Source organism: Erpetoichthys calabaricus, chromosome 10, assembly GCF_900747795.2.
Source record: "Erpetoichthys calabaricus chromosome 10, fErpCal1.3, whole genome shotgun sequence".
NCBI lineage: Eukaryota > Metazoa > Chordata > Cladistia > Polypteriformes > Polypteridae > Erpetoichthys > Erpetoichthys calabaricus.
This window is the reverse complement of record NC_041403.2, coordinates 76231137-76255112: the sequence shown is the minus strand read 5'-3', so window position 1 is coordinate 76255112 and position 23976 is coordinate 76231137. Positions and strand designations below refer to the sequence as shown.

General features: G+C 36.5%; 1 protein-coding gene across 2 annotated transcripts in view; it reads right to left on the bottom strand.

Annotated features, from left to right (window-relative positions):
- The window catches only part of mob3c (MOB kinase activator 3C), a 31206-nt gene extending 8919 nt beyond the window's left edge, over nt 1-22287 (bottom strand). The window contains exons 1-3 of one of the 2 annotated variants that reach the window (XM_028811469.2): nt 21774-22287; nt 10741-11352; nt 9394-9596 (exon numbers count right to left, since the gene is read on the bottom strand). In XM_028811469.2, coding sequence (XP_028667302.1) covers nt 9394-9596; nt 10741-11158 — 621 coding nt within the window. In that variant the 5' untranslated portion in view covers nt 11159-11352; nt 21774-22287. Of the gene's footprint in view, nt 1-9393; nt 9597-10740; nt 11353-20861; nt 21085-21773 lie in introns of those variants that run through there. The other variant, XM_028811470.2, reaches the window with a different exon arrangement.
- Between the last annotated feature and the right edge of the window lie 1689 nt (nt 22288-23976).

Below are 23976 nucleotides of genomic sequence, written 5' to 3'. Positions count from 1 at the left end.
CACCGTTTAAGAGGGGGTTTCGGAGGAGCGGCCGCATCTCCTTGGGGTGCGTTAAGCCCCCTCTTCACAACGGTGCGTAGCGCTCGGCGGTGGGGGGATGAAGGGATTGGCGAGTGAAGCAAGCAGGGGGCGAAGCCCCATAGTGTGTGCGTAAACCATTGATAACTTGTAAAAGAGGGCATTCATCACATGAGTTTTAAAATCACAAGTGATATTGCCACTCAGCAAAAAAACATAGTGAAAAATGGCACTTGATAAACTACAAAAACCTTTCATAGCCTCTAGATATTTCAGTTAAAAAAATAAAATCACAGTGCTTCTTTTACACGTCAAAAGGTTGTGAGGCATCTAACATTGCATGTGCCCATGCAATTGTGGTTAATTAGCTAAAACTCACAGATGGGATATTTATGAAAAGGTGACAATCTGGCTGCCTCCTTGTCACAGTAAGGATCATATTTATAACAATTTGCCTTTGAGCAACTGGTAAGATTATCTCATGTTCTCTGTACTTCATGGCTCATATGATAGCTTGATTAGTTAAAGTAATTATCAGCTAACTTATTTACTTTATATAAAGATAGATGAAGTAAGTACATAGTTGTGTGTATATATTTAATTATATTACTGCTTATGCATCTATGGGTAGATAACCACACATAAATATGCATATATGATATGTATATACCTACTGTTCTACTATATAATAAATCCCTACTCTGTGTTAGCATGCGTGTGCGTGTGTGTGTGCCTAGTGCCTTCTAAGCAATTGTATTGTGTTTGGCTTTGGTGTAATTGGTCAGTTTTGCTTTGGTGACTCAGTGGTGGGAACAACGACATGACAGTTTTGCTTTGGGGAGACAGTGGTAGGGATGATGACATAATATGTTAGGGGAGTGAAGATCAATTCCTGACTGTGACAACTGTAAAAAGTAAAAAATTTGCAAGAATACAACTGATGTTTTCACATCAGGTAATGAAGGCCCGTCTACCATTGACGGTTAACAAAGGCAGACAGGATGCGGTCAAAGTGCTTCTAAATCAACAGAAGATGTGCCGGGCAAAACAGGTTGAGGCACACAGTGACACAGGGGAAAGGCATAAGAAGAACACTGAAGATACACGTAGGGCAAGAAATATCAAATATGAAATATTTTAGAATTTATTGTATTATCTCTCTTTGACAAGTAATGTTTCTAATATTTTATTTATTTTTATACACTCTCACGTGCCTGGAGTATACAATTTCTCTACAAGCTTTCCACCACAGAACAAAATGTTTTCGCCAGAGGTTTGAAGTTCAGTCACAAAGGCACATCCGACATGAACTACCTAGGCTCCCTGGAACACATCATACAAACCAAAAAGATACAGGCAGAAAATGCAGAATAAATAAGATGTGCCATGGCCAACCAGTTTTATGTAAGACATCTGACAGTATGTATTTCTATAAAAGAACAGAAGGCTTTAAGATTGCTACAAAATAACGACAGCATTGTTATTATACCAGCCAACAAAGGAGGCACGACAGTTAAATTAGACAAAGAACAATATGTCACAGCAATAGAAGAAATGCTCTCTGACACCACCACTTACGAACAACTATCCAGCAACACAACTAAAACCACATTTAACAGGGTCAACTCCATTCTGAATAAGCTCTGTATTAACTACTGCCTAAACTTAAAGGATTATTACAAAATGAAATCCAATCATGCAAACTGCCCTGCATTCTATGGCCTCCCTAAAATCCATAAAAACATCTCTAAAATTCAGACCTGTGATCAGCCTAACAGGTTGTCCAACTTATAAAAATTCTTATGAAATACAAAAACACTTTTTCAAATGCTCAAAAATTTAACATATGATTCAGAATATTCTGTTAAAAGCACCAAGATGGCATTGCATCGTCTAAAAAATGTATCCATGTCTGAGGATGAGATTGGTCTCGTTTGATATTGTATCACTGTACACCATGATTCCAATTCATCTGGCCAGAGAAACACTACAAACAAAGCTAAACAACAACTCCACCAAAATGGCGTGAACAAAGCTGGCACGAAAGACATAGTGCATCTAATATCACTTTGCCAGAAAACTCACTTTCATTTTAATTCAAAATGCTACAGACAGAAAGGAGGCATGCCAATAGAATCTTCATTATCAGGACACTTAGCTGAACTGGTAATGCAGCAATTCGAAAATGTGGCTCTAACTCAGTTCACACTTAAACTCTGGATACGCTATGTTGATGACACATTCGTCATATTAAAAAGTACCAGCTGAATGATTTTCACACTCACATCAATGCAAAAATATGGAAAAAGAAATAAACTGATACATCCATTTCCTGGAAATCTCCATTGAAAAAGGTAATGACGACTTACTGATTACAGGTGTTTATGATGAGAAATTTTTATGTAAAAACAATATTACACTTTACTAGCAAACATCCATCATCGCATAAACGGAGCTGCGTTAACACACTATTCAGAATAGTTTACACCCATTGTAATACCAAGGAGACTAAAAAGATTGAAAGATGCTCTCTTTTCCAGCACATCACATCAAACAGCTACCCAAAGATATTCATCAAACAATCCTTACACAGGAGACACCAGAGACCCGAGCAAACAATTGACTCTAAGTGACCCTCTATCCCACCTGACACACATTTCCTTATCATCACAGGGTATCAGAAAGCACAGTACATATTCTTTCCAGATCAGACATCAAAATAGCACACAAGCCTACAAATACTCTGTGCACAATCCATTTTAATGCTAAAAGCTGGAAATCGGCAGCAGAGACACAAAACGCGATTTACAGCATACCATGTGATTCATGTCCTGCTGTATACTTGGGACAAACATCAAAAGCACTCGCTGCATGTATACAGGAACATCGCAATGCAGTCAAAAGAAAGGACCCACGGTCTCCAATTTTCATACATACAAGTTCAACCAGAGAAACATTTAAATGGGACTCAGTGCAAGTAAAATTCAAGGCTAATAATAAAAGTGCCTGAGAACTGGCTGAATTGTGGCTATCCAATGAAAACACCATTAACATTTTGACATGAACCCAACATATACAGGCTTGAAAAGATGAACATGCACATAATAAATAAGACTTTATTACCAACACCCTCCAAACCCCATCTCATTAATCCCCCCTAATCCACATACAGTGGTGTGAAAAACTATTTGCCCCCTTCCTGATTTCTTATTCTTTTGCATGTTTGTCACACAAAATGTTTCTGATCATCAAACACATTTAACCATTAGTCAAATATAACACAAGTAAACACAAAATGCAGTTTGTAAATGAAGGTTTTTATTATTTAGGGAGAAAAAAAATCCAAACCTACATGGCCCTGTGTGAAAAAGTAATTGCCCCCTTGTTAAAAAATAACCTAACTGTGGTGTATCACACCTGAGTTCAATTTCCGTAGCCACCCCCAGGCCTGATTACTGCCACACCTGTTTCAATCAAGAAATCACTTAAATAGGAGCTGCCTGACACAGAGAAGTAGACCAAAAGCACCTCAAAAGCTAGACATCATGCCAAGATCCAAAGAAATTCAGGAACAAATGAGAACAGAAGTAATTGAGATCTATCAGTCTGGTAAAGGTTATAAAGCCATTTCTAAAGCTTTGGGACTCCAGCGAACCACAGTGAGAGCCATTATCCACAAATGGCAAAAACATGGAACAGTGGTGAACCTTCCCAGGAGTGGCCGGCCGACCAAAATTACCCCAAGAGTGCAGAGACGACTCATCCGAGAGGTCACAAAAGACCCCAGGACAACGTCTAAAGAACTGCAGGCCTCACTTGCCTCAATTAAGGTCAGTGTTCACGACTCCACCATAAGAAAGAGACTGGGCAAAAACGCCCTGCATGGCAGATGTCCAAGACGCAAACCACTGTTAAGCAAAAAGAACATTAGGGCTCGTCTCAGTTTTGCTAAGAAACATCTCAATGATTGCCAAGACTTTTGGGAAAATACCTTGTGGACTGATGAGACAAAAGTTGAACTTTTTGGAAGGCAAATGTCCCGTTACATCTGGCGTAAAAGGAACACAGCATTTCAGAAAAAGAACATCATACCAACAGTAAAATATGGTGGTGGTAGTGTGATGGTCTGGGGTTGTTTTGCTGCTTCAGGACCTGGAAGGCTTGCTGTGATAGATGGAACCATGAATTCTACTGTCTACCAAAAAATCCTGAAGGAGAATGTCCGGCCATCTGTTCGTCAACTCAAGCTGAAGCGATCTTGGGTGCTGCAACAGGACAATGACCCAAAACACACCAGCAAATCCACCTCTGAATGGCTGAAGAAAAACAAAATGAAGACTTTGGAGTGGCCTAGTCAAAGTCCTGACCTGAATCCAATTGAGATGCTATGGCATGACCTTAAAAAGGCGGTTCATGCTAGAAAACCCTCAAATAAAGCTGAATTACAACAATTTTGCAAAGATGAGTGGGCCAAAATTCCTCCAGAGCGCTGTAAAAGACTCATTGCAAGTTATCGCAAACGCTTGATTGCAGTTATTGCTGCTAAGGGTGGCCCAACCAGTTATTAGGTTCAGGGGGCAATTACTTTTTCACACAGGGCCATGTAGGTTTGGATTTTTTTTTCTCCCTAAATAATAAAAACCACCATTTACAAACTGCATTTTGTGTTTACTTGTGTTATATTTGACTAATGGTTAAATGTGTTTGATGATCAGAAACATTTTGTGTGACAAACATGCAAAAGAATAAGAAATCAGGAAGGGGGCAAATAGTTTTTCACACCACTGTACCTACCCTCTTTATTTGCTATATATTGCTTTGGATTCCTGTATACCTAGTCATTTTCCTCAGATGATGACTCCTGATAGGAGTTGAAAGCTTAGGAATAAGGAACTATTTAAAGATACGTGATTCATTTTCTCCCTTTGTGGATTTCCAGCTACAAATATGCAAACTGTTTCGCAGACCTTCGCTTCCATGCACACAAAAACACTACTTGAAATGACTGATTTTTAATTTATTATTTACCTAAGACTGCAAAGCCCCATTTTCAGCAACCACTCCTTCAGTGTTCTTATGGTAAATTGCCATAGCTTATCTTTACTTAGTAATGTATAAATGCTAATCGGTCATTACAGAAACCTTTGTAATAAGAGTATAAGTACATGACAGTCTGTAGTTTGAGAAACAAAAATCACCTTACAAGTCCTCAGCTGTCTTCTTCACTAAATACTCACCAAATACCAGTGTCATCTGCAACAGAGAAAAGACGACTCAAGGATGCTGACCATAATGCGCTTTTTGAGTCATCTTCCACTGAATGTCTGTGTTCTTTTCACCATTTTCATTTTATTTAACTCTTTACCTCATCATATAAAGGAGTCATCTACAATTGAACTGTTCAAAACAAGATTAAAGACTCATTTCTATTCACTTGCATTCCATGACCTTCAGTAATACTGATGGTTTCCTCATTGTGATTATATAACATCACTTCTATTTATTATTTATTTTATTTTTATTTATGTTCATATATTTTTATTTCTATTTATGTTATTTGTTTGTTTTTCTTTTATTCTATTATTGTAAAGCACTTTGGCCACAGCATTCCTATGTTGTTTTAAATGTGCTATATAAACAAATTGACATTGACATTATTTGCCCAGTATCAGATATGGCTTTTTCTTTGAAATTCTACCTCTGAGGCCAGCATTCTAGAATTGTCTTTTCTGCACAATGTCTGTTTTGTGCCATAATATTTCATATCATATTAATGCATATGCAGGTGTTCTTCAGTAAAGAACATGGGCACCTGACTATGACCACATATAATAAATCTATCATAACCAGAAAAGATTACTGACATTCCCACTCTACTAGCATTTAAATAAACACGATTGTGCAGTAACAAATCTAAATGTGAAAAATAGTCTAATTTAATTTTATCATTTTGTACATTGGTGTCAGGAAAAATTTTATTTTAAAAGGCAGTAATTTGGATGCATGTTATTTTAAGAGCGATATAAAGAATATATCTCTGGGAAACTCTTTTACCTATAAATCCTATGAAGTTTCTGTCAACCTCACTTAGAATTTAGTGGTATTTTGCTGATCGCCCTTCTTAAGATAATGCAGTAATGTACCATGTTGATAGCACTTCAGCATGTCATTGCGCCAAATACAAATAGTCCTAAAGGAATACACTGGAATGAACTTCTAGATACAATGTCACATCAAGGCAGATTTTAAGATATAGTTCATACAGTGCAAAATAAATATATACAAAAATTTTGGATAAATTGGAAATGTATAGATCTCTTCAGTGGATAAGTAAGGGATAAGAAAGAAACTCCAAAGGAAAAATAATCTGATAATATATTATCATTAATCACACCACACAATTGTAACCATATCGCTACACACATCCATGTACAAACAGTTCGGTGTCTTGTTTGAGATAAAATTTGAGCCATCATGGACACCCTGACTTTTTCAAATATGTTTGAAATCATAGATGAGAGCAGACCCGAGACAAACTGTAAGACCAGTGAGGAGCGATAGCCAAAGAGAGCACAACAGGAAGCTGCTTTTATGGCTTTGTTTTGACAAAGTCACGTGAAAAGCAACAGTCTCATCTCAAATGTGTTTTTGTCAGGCAATGGAGTTTCAGAATCAGATGCAATTTGTTTAAGAAAAGAACTTGTAAATATCTTTGTGAATATCACGGATTGTGTAGTTTGCACACCACTATACAGGTAACAGCAGGACAGAATGCCATGTAATGAGAGTGGTTCAGAGCTTTGGGGTTGTTTGATTTTTCGAAATATTCCAAAGGCCATGTGTTTACATTCATTACAGAAATAGTGCCATGTGACAGCTTGACGGTCATAGGCATTTAATACTGATTTGTGACCTTGCCTTTTATGCACATCAATTTCCCCAGATTTTCTGAATCTTTTAATGATATTATGGACTATAGATGGTGAAATGTCTAAACTTTTTGTAATCACAAGTAGAGAAATGTTGTTTCTAAACTGTTCAATTTATACATTTCAGCACAAAGTGGTGAGCCTTAAACCTTCCTTGCTTGTAACTAACGGTGCCTTTCAGGGATGCTCCACTTATACCAAATCAAGATATGGTCACCAGTTACCCAACCACCTATACTATTTACCTGTGAAAAGTTCCAAAGAGTTTTCTTCCGCACATTCTACAAGTAAATAGGTGCCTGTCCCAACTTTTGTAGAATGTGATGCAGGCATCAAAATTAGAGTTAGCTTATAGTTACAAATTTATTTAAGTTTTATGACGTAAAACATATATCATGCTTTGGTACTGTTTTCAAATAAATAGCGGTAAAAATGCATTTAAAAATCACTGCTTTGTTTTTATTTGCATTTTACATATTGTCCTAACTTTTTTGGAAAAAACTTTCATGGAGTCTGTTTGGCTTTCTGCTCTTGCAATAACATCAGTGCATGTTACAGAAGTTTGCTGTGATGCTTGTGTTTTTAGGTTTGTTTGTTCACACATATTGTTCACACATATGTCAAAGCAGTACATCTAACTTTTTAACACGTATTCCCAATTTGGCAATTTCTCAGTAAATTCTTGCCATAGCACGTATGTTCAAGAACAGCAATGGTTATTCATACCAAATTCCTCTTATTCTAAATGAGGAAAATTAAACAGTGAAGTGTTTCCTTGACATAAAAAATATAAAATAAAGGTTCAGTGCTATAAGGCAGCAACAATACCAGCAACCCTAAGATAACAATGTCCTATGATTCACTCTGTAAATACTGTTTCCAGAACAATTTCTTCATGATAATCTTTCTGACTTAACAGTACTGCCCTTGGTGTATTATGACATTCTGTGTACAAAATGAAGAGAAGCAGCACGAGGTGCACAATATAAAATAATAATCGCATACAAAGTATACACCTCATTTTGGGAGTAATCGCTTATCTCACACTCACACCAAACATTCTCCCCCTAACCACAAAATTTTATCTTGTTTCATCCTAGTTCACTCTTCCCTCTGCCAGTTCACCACTGTTTGTAATCTTCGAAGTCCCAATTCCCTGAATGGTTGGTTTTTCATACTTCAATTAATTTTAGGTAGAAGATGTCAGGACTTAATCAAAATCATTCTTCAAATTGCTTTAAGTTGGCACAAATATTGCTCAAATCAGCATCCACTTTCTTTTAAAGGGACAAGCACCCAGAAAGAAGCAAACTCCTTTTATATGTAGTCTACAGTTAACTCCATGTCATGCCTCACCTCTGAACACAACCTTAAATAAGTCCTTGCCATTAGCCATTGGGTATCTGTTAGATATTATTTTATACCCACTCAGCACTTGCTGTACTTCATCAATGAGTAAACAATTTGTTTCAAGCTTTGGAGGTTTTTTGCAAGTCTCAGAGAGTGCATTTTGCTGTATCTTTGCTTCAGTATGTCCTTAGTTTGTCTTTTTTGTTCTTGTACTAATATAATAGGTAAACAGTATTAACTTGTCTGTGTTCTCGACCCTCCCATTGTAATATTTTACACCTGCGTTTAAATAATGCAACCACAATCTTTTTACCTGTCCTGCAGTCAGAAATCCTATGCACCTCCAAATATAATACCCGCTTTCCTTTAGTATTTTGATTTTCTTTAAAGGAAAGTTATTATGTTGACTGAATATATTAAATTTATATTTATATATATATATATAGGTGAGGGTGTGCCCTACAATAAACTATAATGTTCTACAAAGAATTTAACATTTGTATGCTCTTTTAGTGGGCATATTTTTATTGAATTTAATTTAAAATATGCATGTGTTCCTTTTTCACCCAATTACACTATCCTACATTATAAAATTCCAAGTCATACTATAATATTTCATTATTTATAGTTACTATTATTAATAAATTTGCAAAAATTCCAAAACTTCCCTGTCTTTCAGGGATATTGAGTGTTATTTGATGAGGTAAACAATTAATTTAAATGATTTTAGCATAAGGCTCAACACAACAAAATGTGTAAAAAATAAAGGAGCGTGAATTGTTTTTGACGGCAATGTATATACCAATAATAATAATACTTAATAACAATTGTCTGAACACCTTTACAGCAAAAAAAAATTTCATATTGTAAATTATTGCTGACCCTGAATTCCAAAAACACCATAAAATTTTTGTGACTGTGATAAAGTGAGTAGAAATCTACGTTAATTATTTTTTGTGTACTGAATTTTTGTGCTTTTAGTATGATCACAGTGACATTAGCCACCAAGTCAGTAAGCTATACAGATCTTAAAAGTTATCATTTTTCCTTGTAGTTTATATAGCTGGACAAAACTATTTCAGCAAAAGAAGCTCACCAAAGGCTCCAGTTCTGACTGATCAATGAGGCTGAACTCAGTGATGAAATAGTAGTAATGTTTATAACAGGTGTTGACATGGGCCTCTGCCCCCATGCTGCAGATACGGTCAAAGTGGTGGATGTAGACATGGACAAAGACCCTGAACAGGCGGCTCAGGATTTTCTTGCAGACCTGCTGGAAGTTTCTGGGGAAAGGAACACCTAGAAAAGCAACAAGGTTATTGAATAAGATTGGCTGACAACATTCAGAATAATCAAAATCCTCAAAATGCTGTCCAAACGTTAAAAGTCATCTTTAATGTGTCATATACCTTTTTCTTCACTAGTTCCTAACATTGAGGAAAATAAAGGCCTTACAAAATATTTTTTTGTCTATCCTTATTTATGCTGTTGCCAGTAAGGCAAGTTCAAGCACCCTCATTGTGTTTCCATTAATGAGTAATTTCCTCACACACATAGCATCCCTTTAAAATGTTACAATGAAGCTATGTTTAAGCCCAAGACAATCTATCCTTTTCTGCTATATATCTTAGAAAATATAGGTTACAAAGTCCTATACCTTAATGTTTTTTTAACATAATAGGGGGATTAACTAATTTGGAGTCAGTCATGGCCAGTTACTAATTATTATTGTTTTTCCAAGTACTCCGCCGTTTCCTCCATTATCCCAAACAGCATACATGGTAACCGTTCAGTGGTGTGTAAGTGAGTGTGCAGTACAATAGACTGTCACTCTTATTAGAAGACAATGTTTCTGCCTTCTCTCCTGTACCACCAGACTAGCTGCTGGCCTTTATTACTTTAAAAAATTTGGATTAAGAGGATTCAGCACATGGATAGATAGTACATATTATATAAAGTATTCAATCAAACTAACTACTGCAATAGAAAAGTGGAGAAATGCAAGTGTCTTTAATGGCACCCAATTGTTTTGACCCAGTTACAGGGCTTTTTTTTTTTGTCCAGACTAATCAATTTGTAGTAACAGGAAAAGATATGATATTTAATTCTTATTCAGAAATGAAAGAATTTTTTTTGCCATATGTCCTTTATGATATAAATCACACAATTTCCAGTATACCTGAAAGTCTGATCAAGGATTTTTAAAGAAATTATTAGGAAAAGAAATGAAGTCAAAGCTATTCAAAACTGGAAGATGGACTTGATCTAAAGTAGACTGCTCCTGTATCATGCCCCTATGTGGCCCGGTTAGACGCAGATTCTTGTCCATGCAAAACTGGATAAAGGGGGTAAGTAAATGGATAAATCCCCTATATAGTTGCAGTGTTCTGTTTCTATTTTATGGAGGCAAACAAATAAAACAAAAACACCTGTGCTTACCTACCTACTCTTGTAGGGAAGATTTCCTCATTATTAATGAGCGTTTCAATCCAGTCCATGAGCAAAGTCATGTATTTAAGGGCAGGTAGTTTGGTGGGTTTCTTGTATACATTTCCATCTTGCCACCGGTATTCATAGCGCAGTCCACCAGACATGACAGGACAAGATCGTTCAGTACAAAATTCACTTACTGTACCATAGATGAGATTGATACGATTAAAAAAGTCCACCACATGTACAGCAATCCAGTCATTAATGTTTTCTCCTTCAGGTAGTTGGACTACCTTGCGTAGGTCTATGCCCGATTTCAAAGATGCCTGAGCTTTTTTGTATAGTTCAAAACGCTGTGTACCAGGTTCAAATCGTTTGCGAGGCCGAAACGTTTTGTCCTTGCTAAAAACTTGTCCCAAACAGAGAGCCATTGCTTTAAATATGGATCTTAACGAATGGAGAGATTTTATAAAAGTTCTTAAGCTGTTTTATATCACACTTTAGTTAGCAGTATACTTCTTTGTACTTTTCCACCAGAGAAACTGTTCTGACTTTTTGCTGTAAAAATGTAAGTATGGATGAAGTAAATGTAACTCTTCACATCAAGGAACTCAGGTTGCTCAGTCTGTTAAGGGGGGAAAAAAAGGAAAATAAAACATAAATAACATTCAGAGTTATAGGACTTTTTCAAACTAAAAAAAAAATCACTGTGTGAGCACATAAACTGCAGGAGCCATGCAGTATAATTAGAACTTTGTGTATATATGTTATGGTGAGCGGCTGAAGGCAGTACCCAGCCAGGATGCCTGGAAGGACCGGGAGAGGGACTACGCCTCCTCCGGACCACGAGAGGGCAGCTGCCCTGGTTGGTATGGGGGCCACGGGAACACAGCATTTAAGCTCAACCCTATAGGGACCCGTGGTCACCACCAGGGGACTCCCGAACACACGAGAATCCCTGGACGTCAGCACTTCCTCCACACCCGGAGGTGCTGGTGGAAGGATTACCAGGGACACCTGGAGTGCTTCCGGGTGCTCATGCAGCACTTCCGCCACACCAGGAAATGCCGCAGGAAGCTCATCAGGAGGCACCTGGAGCACAGCCTGGTGGACTTAAAAGGGGCCACCTCCCTCCATTCATCAGATGGAGTCGGGTGGAAAAGGACAGAGCTCGGAGGAGAGGAGTGGAGGCGGTGAAGAGAGGCACTGAAAGAGGCCGAACTGAGGGTGTATGGTGCAGGGGCACCGGGTTGTGTGCGGGTATTGTAAATAGGGGAAAATGTATAATAAACGTGTGTGTGGATTTGAACCATCGGTGTCTGCCTGTCTGTTTCCAGGCTGGTTCCCACAATGTTAACGTTGCTAATGGATTTTTAGTGTTGCTTAAAATAATAATTTCTCTTAATACCAAATACATTATTCCAGCAACTCATTATGCATTAAAAATTCGAAGAATATAACCTGTACAGAACTATACGCCTGCATTTTATGTTATCTTTAAAGACAATTGAATATTTCAAACACAAATAAACTTGATTTTATGCAGCTTAGACTGTATATAAAGGCACAGGATTACCAGCTCAGACACCAGTACTGTGTCACTTTGTGATTCTGTGCAACTCACTTATCCTCACATTGTTTCATAAAGAAATAACAAAACAGCAGTTCTGTACCTATAAAGTATGTTTGTATAGTGTTCACTCATACATGATGCCTGAAGAGACAGCAATCTCTTTAAGGTGAAAACAAAATTGCCAACCTATGGATTTAAGGATCTTAGGGCAACATGTAATATGGGGCAAACAGTGATATATTTATATATTTTCTGAAATTTTAAACTAAAAAAAAAATTGACTTTCTTGATGAGGATAAAACAGAATTTCACTGCTGCATAAATGTAAACGGGTGCTGGTATGAGAATTTTTTATAAAACAGCAGATGTGGCAATAATTTCATGAGAAAATTTTCAAATTATTAAGTGCAATAATTGCCATTACAAAATCAACAGACTGCAGGTAATTAACCAGTTATCACAGATGGGGTTTCATTAACAGCACAAACAAGATAATATCAGACTTAAGGTAACAAATCTTAAAACTGTTTGCCATGACCTGCATTTAATGTCTTTGGAACAGTAAACTGTCCAGTATTGTTTGATTTATGTCTAACCATACACTGTAAAGAGATATTTTCCAGTGTCAGAGTTTATAGCTTTGTAAGATACCAGCAGTGTTTTGATGAGGACTGCAAGCAGACCAGTGGGAAATATGCTTGTAATATTTGGTTCAAATCATAAACCCTGACAGCAACTTTCTGAACTAGTTGCAACCTACTGATGTTTTTTTGGGAAAATCAAGAACTACAGCAGTTCAATTGAAATAATAACAACAGCAGTAAGTAGGTTGGCACATAAAAACAGGCTGAATGAAGCTTGAAAAATGTTCAATAGAAAATAGATATTTTGATTACAGTAAAGGCTACTGTCAAGCTCTGCTCCAAGGCTGGTAAGATAGGAAAATCATATAATTTAGTATGAGTCAACAGTTTAATGAAAAACTCTTAATATTTAGGTGTGGCTGCTTCTTTACACCTGATACCTCCTTCTCAGCCTCTGGCTCCTCACAACTGTACAAAGGCAAAATGGTTAAAAATATACACAGATAAAAGGTTTGAATTTTTAGAATTTGAAAAAAAAACATAGCATTTCACATCCTACAACAAAAACATACACAAGCACTTGAATCAGAGATGTCATTTTTCATTAAAATTTAAATAGAATGTGTACGATTTCAGTTGAAATCTCAAATCCCTGATGATCAATGCACAGCAGTCTGTAGTATGAGTAAAGAATGAAATTGTTCTATAATGGTTTACAAACATTTTGCTTCAAATTTATCATGACACGTACAAAAAGTGTAATACAACTCTTATTGCATGCACAGTGGTGCAGTGATATTGCTGCTGCCTCACAATAAGGAGACCAGGGCTCACATCCCAGGTCCTCCCTGCGTGGAGTTTGCATGTTCTCCCCATGTCTGCGTGGGGTTCCTCCAGGTGCTCCAGTTTCCTCCCACAGTGCAAAGACATGCAGGTCAAGTGGATTAGCGATTCTACATTGGTCCTAGTGTGGGGTTTGGGGTTATGTGTGTATGTGTGTGTTTTCCCTGTGATGGAGTGGCACCCTATCCAGGGTTTGTTCCTGCCTTGTGCACTATGCTAGCTGGGATAGGCTCCAGCAGATCCCCACATCCCTGTTCAGGACAAGGTGGTTTAGAAAATGACTGACTAACAATTCTTATTTATCCTTGCCATCCCTCAAAAAAGAATGCATTAAAAAAACTACAGAAACAGATTTTGTAAGAAGACACGAATATAACTTAAAAAGTCAATGATTCTCAAAACAATATTTTCCATAACATTCTTAATGTATAATCCATGCCATGCAATGAAAAATTCACTATGATTCTTAAATATCAATTACTAAACAGAGTGCGAGGAAATGTTTTTTAAGGCTCTTGAGGGTAATGTTATTTCATTATTTTAACCTTAGTATTCTAAAAACTTACAAAAGCTGAAAAGCCACCCCTCCCATGTCCTGTGGCTGAATTTAGCATTTCCTCCAGATGTGTGAACAAAGAAAACATAAAAACTTATCACTGGAGGAAACAAAACTTTACTTCTAACCTACTTTACGTATAAAAAGTATTCTACCAGATGCACAGGACAGACTTCAAACCAGTGTGAGAACCTAGACCACTTTGGAAAAATTCACATTGTATCTTATTAACTCTCAGGTTCTAAATTATAGCATGACAGAATAGTTGAAACAACAACATACACTGCATACATCATGCCCATTTGCAAACACATACCAAAAAGGACACCAAATAGATTTTGTTATGTTAATCTAAACTTGAATTCTTACCTTGGTAGCAGCATTCAAATTACCAAAAAATGGGTTTTCTGTGCAGTGTAGGATTTTCTGAAATCTCCTTTTAATAGTGTGTATCTGTCAAACCTTCTACTTAAGGTCCAAAAGATATATACCAAACATAAATAGCATTATACATTAAAATTTTAATGAGAATAATCTACCTTTCTAGCTATCCAGTTTCTTAAACAAAATCAGTGCATGTTCACTGGCAGTTAGAATCTATCCTGGGACAATAGACACAAAGCAGGAAACAACTCTGGGAGTAAGATCACAAAAAGTCAATTTAGAGTCACCAATCAGCATAGCAGCAACCTTTTACATTTGGCAGGAAACCAAAATAGCTGTACAATACATTAATTAATGGAACATAAAATTAATTTTAGTTCAAGTACAGAGTAGCAATTATATTATTTAAGGTCTTAGAATTGAGACATACTGCTCTTTTGCCAATGAGTCGAGTTTTTTCCTCTTTAATTTTTGAATAATTATGAGATGTAGTATTACATTAACAAATGTAATGTAAAATAATTTTTTTTAGAAGAGAGCCTTTTCCAATTACCATATACATCCTATGTAGGCTATTGATGAAAAAGAGGAACTGATCCTACAAAATCTACATCCATTTATTTATTATTTAATATGATAAATGAGCTATCATTTCACAGAACTCTCATCTTAGCAAATATGTTTTATTACCACAGAACTCAATTTTCGATGCTTTCTCACTCTATATGAGTGTGTCTCAAATGGGATCACAACCTTGCTAAGGTGAAGGGCTCATATGCTTGAATGAATCTTAATGGCTACAGTGCCAGAAGCCTTTTACTTCTGTTAGTTACACTTACCAAACTGGCTAAAGGGAAAGATACTGACAAATATGAATAAAAAAGCAACTACCTTAAATGTTCAAATAGAAAGAGAATCTTTTTGAGAAATAAGATTTGGGGATACACTTTTGGAGTCAGAGCTAGGAGCAGTGTTTGCCAGAGGGCACCAAAGAGCCTTGATAACCTATACTACCTGGTCTGGCCCAGACCAATGGTGGCTCATGAAGCCATAGTATGGACTAGCCACCTGAAAGGACATTGGAGGTATTAGCTAGTCAAGGGCAGAAAAGCTAGACCTTATAATGGAAAATGGTTCTGGAGATGTGGGATATTACTTCAAAGGCAGAAAAGAAGCCAGACCTCACCCAAAAAGTTGAAAAACACCAAATGGATATAGATGAGTGCTATACACAACATGGGGCCTTGAATCTAGCTTCTTAATGGGAAATGGTCTTTCACTTAATGGGCTCTTTCTGCAGATGATGTAGCAAGTATTATCAGTCAGGATATGCTTGAGGGATGACATTTCACAGCTGCTCTTAAAGTATTTGGGAAGTCCTCCAGGAGGAGTTACAAACTGTTAACAATAGGAAGTCTGGCCTTTTCTCCTTTACATGTTGCCTCCAGTATTCTCACCAGGAAAAGAATATTTAAAAAGTACGGCGAATTAAAAGACAGTGCACACAGGAACTATTTAGGTTCAGATTTCAAAAATTACAAAGAAATTAAATTTTCTATCTGTTAGAACTACTAATCAAATTAAACACTAGTATAAAATGTTTTTAAACAACAAATAAACATTACTTGTTGAGCATTTTAAGTATGTGGTGTCTTATCTTCAAAACAGACAAAAATTGGTGGACCCAGAAGACAGACAACTAACCTTACAGTAATAACTATTTTCAAATATTGATCAAAAGCTATAACAAAATCATTTTTTATTCATTTAAGGCCAATGGTCAAGAATAATGACCATACTGTATATCAGAGACTCTGCTTCTCTGCACAAAAGACTAAACAAAATGTAAAAAAGAAAAGTATGGGTCATTTAGGACATACAGTACTAAAATTTTACAAATGAGTGCAAACCAGTCCATCAAGCTAGTTTGCATAGCAAATAACTAAGCTGTCCCAATACCTCATCCAGTTTTGTTTTTTAAGACTTCACCATCTCATACTCAGCTACGTAACTGTTATTTATTCCTGATCCTCACCACCCATTGCTGTATCTCTGTGTGCTCTTTAAAAATTAATATTCTTCAGTAACAGTTGCTATCAACTTATTTCTTCTATAATTGTGATTACTTCTTATAGGACATTTCCTTGGCAACATTTGCCTTGGCTAAAAACTTTTAAATTCCTTTAGTGTTCAGTCGGCAAACATACTTTATAGTTTTCTGTCCTAGACAAAATCTACTAGCTCTTTCAGAAAACTGTCTACCACGATTATGTGATGAATCCTCAGATGTGCATTATATACTTCTATACACATGTAAAATGCACTTTAAAGTTGTTAGCCCAGCATCAGATTTTATTTTTCAATCACTCATTTTTACAGTGACATACCTAAAAGTACAGCAACATCTTAAAATATAGTAACATAAAAATGTGTTAGATAATAGTCACTCCACTTAATTTCTACTTAGTAATTTTTACAAAAAGGTATTGTCCTGTTATGACCTGCAATAAATACAGCATTTTTGACACTCCTTGGAGTAAAGTTTTTATGGCAAATAGAATCATCCATTAGATGGACAGCAGACATAGGCTTGATATCTTAACAACAGCCGAAGATAAAATGTGGTGATCATGAATACATGTAATTTTATAAGATAATGGCAAAAGCTAATAAAATAAAGAGTTAAAGCTTTCCCCTTGATAATTTCAGAAAATATTAAGTCGCTGCTGATAAGACTATGACAAAACAAAATAATGAAAAGCAGTACTTGCTTCCACAAACCTTGCTTCTCATTACACCACAAAATATTTTGGTTGAGAGCCCTGACCAAGTCATAGAAACTCAGTGCAGAAGCAGAGGAGGCCTTTCCAATTTGGAAAATATTTAAATCTGCTAACAGTAAAGCAGGTAAATGCATAGGTCCTTACTGTATATATTCTATATGCAGCTTAATGGCTTTATCAGTCTTTATTACATTATTTTTAGTCAAATACAGCATTTATATTTTTGGACCTTTTTAGCTTTTTTTTTATTTCTATGCCCTGTCTCACAACATTATAGTTAAATCTATCAATAGGATGCTATCTTTTAAAATATGCAAGATAACGCTGTTTCTTTAACATCAGGTCATTAAATCAGTCAGTTATTTCCCAACCTGCTATATCCTAACACAAGGTCACAGGGGTCTGCTGGAGCCAATCCCAGCCAGCACAGGGTGCAAGGCAGGAACAAACCCCGGGCAGGGCACCAGCCCACCACAGGGCACACACACGCACCCACCCACACACCAAGCACACACTAGGGACAATTTAGGAATGCCAATGCACCTAGACTGCATGTCTTTGGACTGTGGGAGGAAACCCACGCAGACATGGGGAGAACATGCAAACTCCATGTAGGAAGGACCCGGGAAGCAAACCCAGGTCTCCTTAGTGCAAGGCAGCCGTGCTACCACTGCGCCACTGTGCCACCCTCAGGTCATTAAACTACTACAATGTTAAAAATTCACATACCAATATTCCACCACATAAAAGAACTTACATATATTTAACAAGTAATACATTCAAATATTATTGCAGAATTCAGTATTTCAGGTGCACACACTACATATTTTCACACAGCCATCCAAGCTGATACCATATTCACACGCAAAGTAAAAATGCAAATAAACTGATCTTTATTGATAATTAATGATAAGAATGATCAATGATGAAACTATAATATTAACCAATAATGATAGAATACTTCTAACAATAGTTCACTAAGTGAAAGGCAAATGCAAGAACAATCAAATACAAAAAATATCATAGTAAAGGACGGCAAAAATGTGTACCATTTCATTAAAAGAAATAACTGTTGGTATTTTATAAAGCACACTATTTACATTATACAGATTGGACTTTGTGCTAACTGTGGTTTACTTAATGCATTTTTCTTCCTTCTGCATAAGGTAATGCAAGCAGCAACCAAACATACTTTTTAGAAAGCAAGGTTAACCTCACTGTGCACACTATTTTCAGCACTTCTGGTCTAAAAACACATACGTTCACTGAACAGGATGCCAGTGGACTGTAAGGCAAACACACAGTAAAAACACTCATATATTCTAAAATTAGAATGTCCATTTAAAATGAAAATACAGCAACTTTAACTGTGGGAAAAAAAACAAGCAATCTCTAAAGAGAAAGGGTCCCAGCTAAAAATAGAACTGGGACCTATACTGTACACAGGCATCTCCTCTAAAGCTTACAGCATGTACCGTATTCAAATAAACCACAAAAGCATATAGTGTTAACATCCAATTACCATTAGAGTATAAAATATACCTCTGTGACATGCTGTGTTTCCACTAACCCTTAAAATTAGTAGAAATGTCACAATGAATATGCTCAAATATTTAGTAAAATTTCTTGGAAGTGCCTATCATATTGAGTGCTATATTTAAAAGTATACATTTTGCTCAGACTAGTTAAAAAAACTATTCATCATGTTCCAGTCATTATATGTAAACTTTTAAGTAACATGTTTCAATAAACTTATGATAAACAAACCACAAATAATATCTACAAAGGGTCATTATCAGATGAAGATTATCTAGACAGACCACCTACAAGAAAAATATACAGAGAGAAGAAGTAATCAGACAGGGTGGCAAGCAAATGTTCAACCAAGTATTCCAGAAATGTATCCAATCTTCCTGATCTGAGATCTCTGCGATTCCATGGTATTTTATGTCAGTCATCTTTTTTTATGTTTTTAAATGTTGACAGGCTAATTGACCAATGTATAAACATACCCTATTCAGTGATAAAACATCATAGTTTAATAAAAAAGCAAACCATAACAATCTAATGTCATGTGTCTAAATGCTTCAGTGGCTGGTAAGTGTAGTCTTGGTTAAACACTAAAAAAAACTAACCCTAATAATGACATAGAGGTACCATTTATGAAAAATAATTTATTTAAGCATTATACCCAAATTTTACAGGCTCATCATTCATCGCCACACATCACACAATCAGTTAAACAATGGTTCAAACAGAAAACGTATCTGCACATTATTCCACGAGATAAGCAAGATAAAATCATTCCCATTTAGACTTCTACTAGAGAAACATCTCTTGCCGTTAACCAGGAAACAGCTTCCATCAGCAAGTCCAAAATATTTCAATGCAGTGTTCTCTTTATTTCTTTATTAATGTAGTTATAAAAGTAGTCAGTAAACCTTCATTAGATATGTGTAGATATCCAGATACAGTACATAAATTAGTCCAAAATGTCCATACCTACTCTAAACCTTAACATTCAATGTAGGCTAAAAGTTCATAAAGTTACATCTCCTAATGTTACCACATGATAAGTCTTCCTTAGTTAAACAACAAGTTTCATCTCCTGAATTTTAACTTAATTACAGGCATAGTGCCTCCTTGCTTGAGGAGTCCAGGTTCAAAGCCTGGCCCTTTTCGCTACCTCTGCTGTGTGCATATTTTTTCCCAGTTTCTTTATAGGAATTTTCTGAGCATTCCGTTTTTTTCTCTCACATCTCAACAACTTATACAGTACATTAAGTAATCAGTGGCTTTAAAATGGCAACACACAGGTGAGTGTAGATGTATGAGTGTACCACCATCCCATGCATGATTGGTAACATGTCTTGTGCTTAAAGCTGATGAGATAGTCAAAGTAACTGCGACTCGAAATTGGATTTGAGTGAATTTTACACTCTGGGGTCCACTCCAGCCTGATTAAGTGCCAAAATTCACAGGACACATCAGTATACATTTTCCTTCTATTAACACCAGCATTACTGGTAAACTGAAACTGAATTAAATTTCATTCACAGGATAGTGATTCAACATTTCTAAAGAAATCATACCACAAAGTGTTTTTTTTTTCCTCTCTGTATTACAAATTTGAAGAATGTCCCATTCTGAGGAATGTTTGCTTATATTTAGGCAGTACTGTATATCACGGTTTAAAAAGACAAATAATCTGCATATTAAATATAAATGATAAACTACTGAAGAGTACATTATTTAACTTTAAAACACAATAACAGCAAAAAGAAGATGGGTAAAACAGATTCCAAATACAGTACATTTGAAGTTATTAGTATACAGAATATAAAAACAATTATATAAAACAGTCAGTAATATAGATTTCAAGATAAAAAGCAACATTCACAGTTTATTTACCTGGCCAGTGTCCCAGTACATATAAACTAAAATTAAAATATTTGAAAAACTTTGCCTTTTCTTCCTCTTTAATTAGAATAAAAATGGACTTGGTGTCTTTTTCACCCCTCTCCCGCACTATGCTGTACAGTGACAGTTTGGGAAAGTTTGACTCTTTGCATAAAAAGTGCCTCTTTTTTTCCTGTTAGTGATGTCACATCCTGATTTTGTTCGAGGAGCTGCTGCCTGCTTGCATGCGTGTGCTTTACTGCATTGGTATTTTATGTTTGTTAAAGGGGCCCGCCCGCCTGCCTGCCTCCCTCCCTCCCTCTCTCTCTCTCTTTCTCCCTCCACCTCCTCCTCGCCTAGTGTAAAGCATAGTTCACTCTTTCTCTTTCAGTTCAGAAATGTATTCTCCATATAACTGCCCTCATTTTTAAGAAAATATAATCCTTCACCAAATCAGACTGTACAATAAAGGTACTTTCTTTAACAGCTACATAATTAAAAAAGAAATTTAAGTAAGTCCTTATGATCATATATATTACAAGTAGCTATATTTAGGTTGGTGAATTGTCTTTGATCACTGTGGGTACCTAGTTATTAGTAGCCCAGATATCCGCAATAAAATTACTCTTTTAAAAAAGAATATGTTTTTAATTGATGTCATACCTGTAATATTAATTCATATTACTCGTTCCTAATTATTAATGCTGTTTTTAGCCACACCAGAAAGGGATTTTCCTTTTTTAAAGGAAACAACAAAGCTGTTGAGCGTCAGCTGACTTGATGAGGGCACTGTAACACAGCGGTCGGGGGGCTTGTGGACAGGAGTGATCTGTTATTAGGCAGTCACATCTAATACGTATGGTGCTTGACTTAAACCATAATGCTCCAAATCCCCGATGAAAAACATAAAAAGAAAAAACTTACCCGATTGTAATCCAAATGCATATTGTGCTGGTGCTAGTCAGTATTCTTCTTTAAAGGTGCTACTATAAAATGGGGTACCGTACTTAGCTGATTGCTATCGGTCAATGAGGAATTTACATTTATGCAATAAACAAACACTGTACATACAAATGAATTATGTGCTGAAAGCTGTCGAATTGATTTGGATTTAAACACAGTACTGTATATACTTTTAATATACTAAAGTAAAAACGCTTACTGGGAAAATTTTAACAAAAAGCTTGCACTAACATGACAGCACAGTGACGAATATCCAAATCTGATCGGAGGTACCTTGGAAACTTCGCAGAAAACCGGTTGTGTTCACTTAACGCTTTTTTAGCTCGCCATCAAGAAAACTGAGGACACCTCCTGATCGAAGCAAGGTATTGTGCCGTTGCAGTCTATAACAACACGGTCTCTGGAATGCAAACATTAAAATGCCCTGGGTCAGATGATCAACAGCGGCATTAAGCATTCCCTGCACTCACCGAGCCTCCACTTATGTGGGTATGAGTGTACAATCAAGATTGGTTAATGAATAGGGTGCACAATACCATTACAAAGAAAAGCTCTTTTCACCTCTCGCACAGAGAACGAGTAGTCATGCTTTGGTCCACTCCGGCTTGTGCATGTGCCAAAATGCACAGGAAGGGTCCACAGCACGGTGCTCCTCTGACTTTAATTCAACGTAAACATGCAAAAAGAATACTTTATCCGCCTTTAGTGCAAGGATCTCCCACAAACTTTTACTTTCCTCAGTAAATGCACAAGATTATCTTTTAAATAAATAATTCTTCGTAAAGATCTATTTTCAAAGGACTGACTCTTAATTAACATACACTTAGAAAACAAAGTTACGTTTGTCACGCACGGAGGACTCCTGCCAAAGTATACAGAATACGACTCGCGCCACGCCGTCCGCCACCAATGCAGACTGCCAAATTGGCGCATGCGTACTCCAGTTGCGTACTAATTCCTTAGAATATCATTCTGTCCTGGTGCTTCCATTGGCGGTTTACGCAAAGTACGTATATTGCGTATGTCATTTATTAGCCTTGACTGGCTGTAATGCTTTATCTTGGGTAGAATAAGGTATATCAACAGTGGTGGAGTTCTCGAGCCGTAAAGTTGGCGAGATAATAAGAAAAAGTACACTCGTATCAATTAGCTCATAACCAAAGGGTCATACAAAGGACAGCACAACCTTTACTTTTTACCATGGTTTTAAAGGCCTGCTTCCTTCATCTTTGTAAATACATATTGTAAATGTGTTTACTTTGTAAAGCACCTACTGACTGATTGATAATTAGACTAGGGACGGTATGTATTGGAACAAAATCCACACTATTTTAAAATATGTTGTACAGCATGAAGTACACAGTATATTCTAATGATAAGTGAAAAATACAATCCTAAAAGAAGAAAAGCAGTTAACACACCAAACCATCGTGTTCCTAACTTTCTTCTTAGTTTGGAGCATTTAATTGAGCAGGATATCATTGCAATCTGCTTCCTAGCACCAGGACACTGTCACGGTCTGCATTGAGTTTGCACAATCTCCACTCTCTTATGATTTTTTTTCCTTTTAAGTACTCCGGTTTTCCTCCCACATCCCAGACATATTCCGTAGGTTAACTGACAACTCCAAAAGTGTCCTAGTGTGTGTGTGTGTGTGTGTTTGAAAGAGTGTTCTCCACTGGTCTAGCTCTGCATCTAGTCTCAAGCACAGTGCTGGTGAGAAGGGCTCTTGTTGCCCCCGATGTTGAAATCGTGTTACGAGTGTTCAATTGACGAATGTATGAAAGGAATTAACTTTCATCTATTTTTTCTCTTCTGTGGATTTGTGAACCAGTATTCCTTAAATTTTACATAATCAAATTCAATAATTTAGCATTCACTTTTAAAATACTCAAAGCCCCCGAGGAAGCTTCAGATTCAACACCCTGTTTAATATTAAGAAGACTCTGTGTTACAGTAGCTATTGCTGTTGCTACATAGCTTTAGTGACCTAAGTCTAATTCCTGACTTACTGTAGTTGCTCTATTTCTGAGATTGCCAATAATGTGCAGGTTTAATTGACTGGCGTCATTAAACTGGTCCATTATGGCTGACAATGGCCTTGAATGAATGAGTGTGATTTGTGATGGACTGGAAGCTCAACCAGGATTGGCCCCAGCATTGC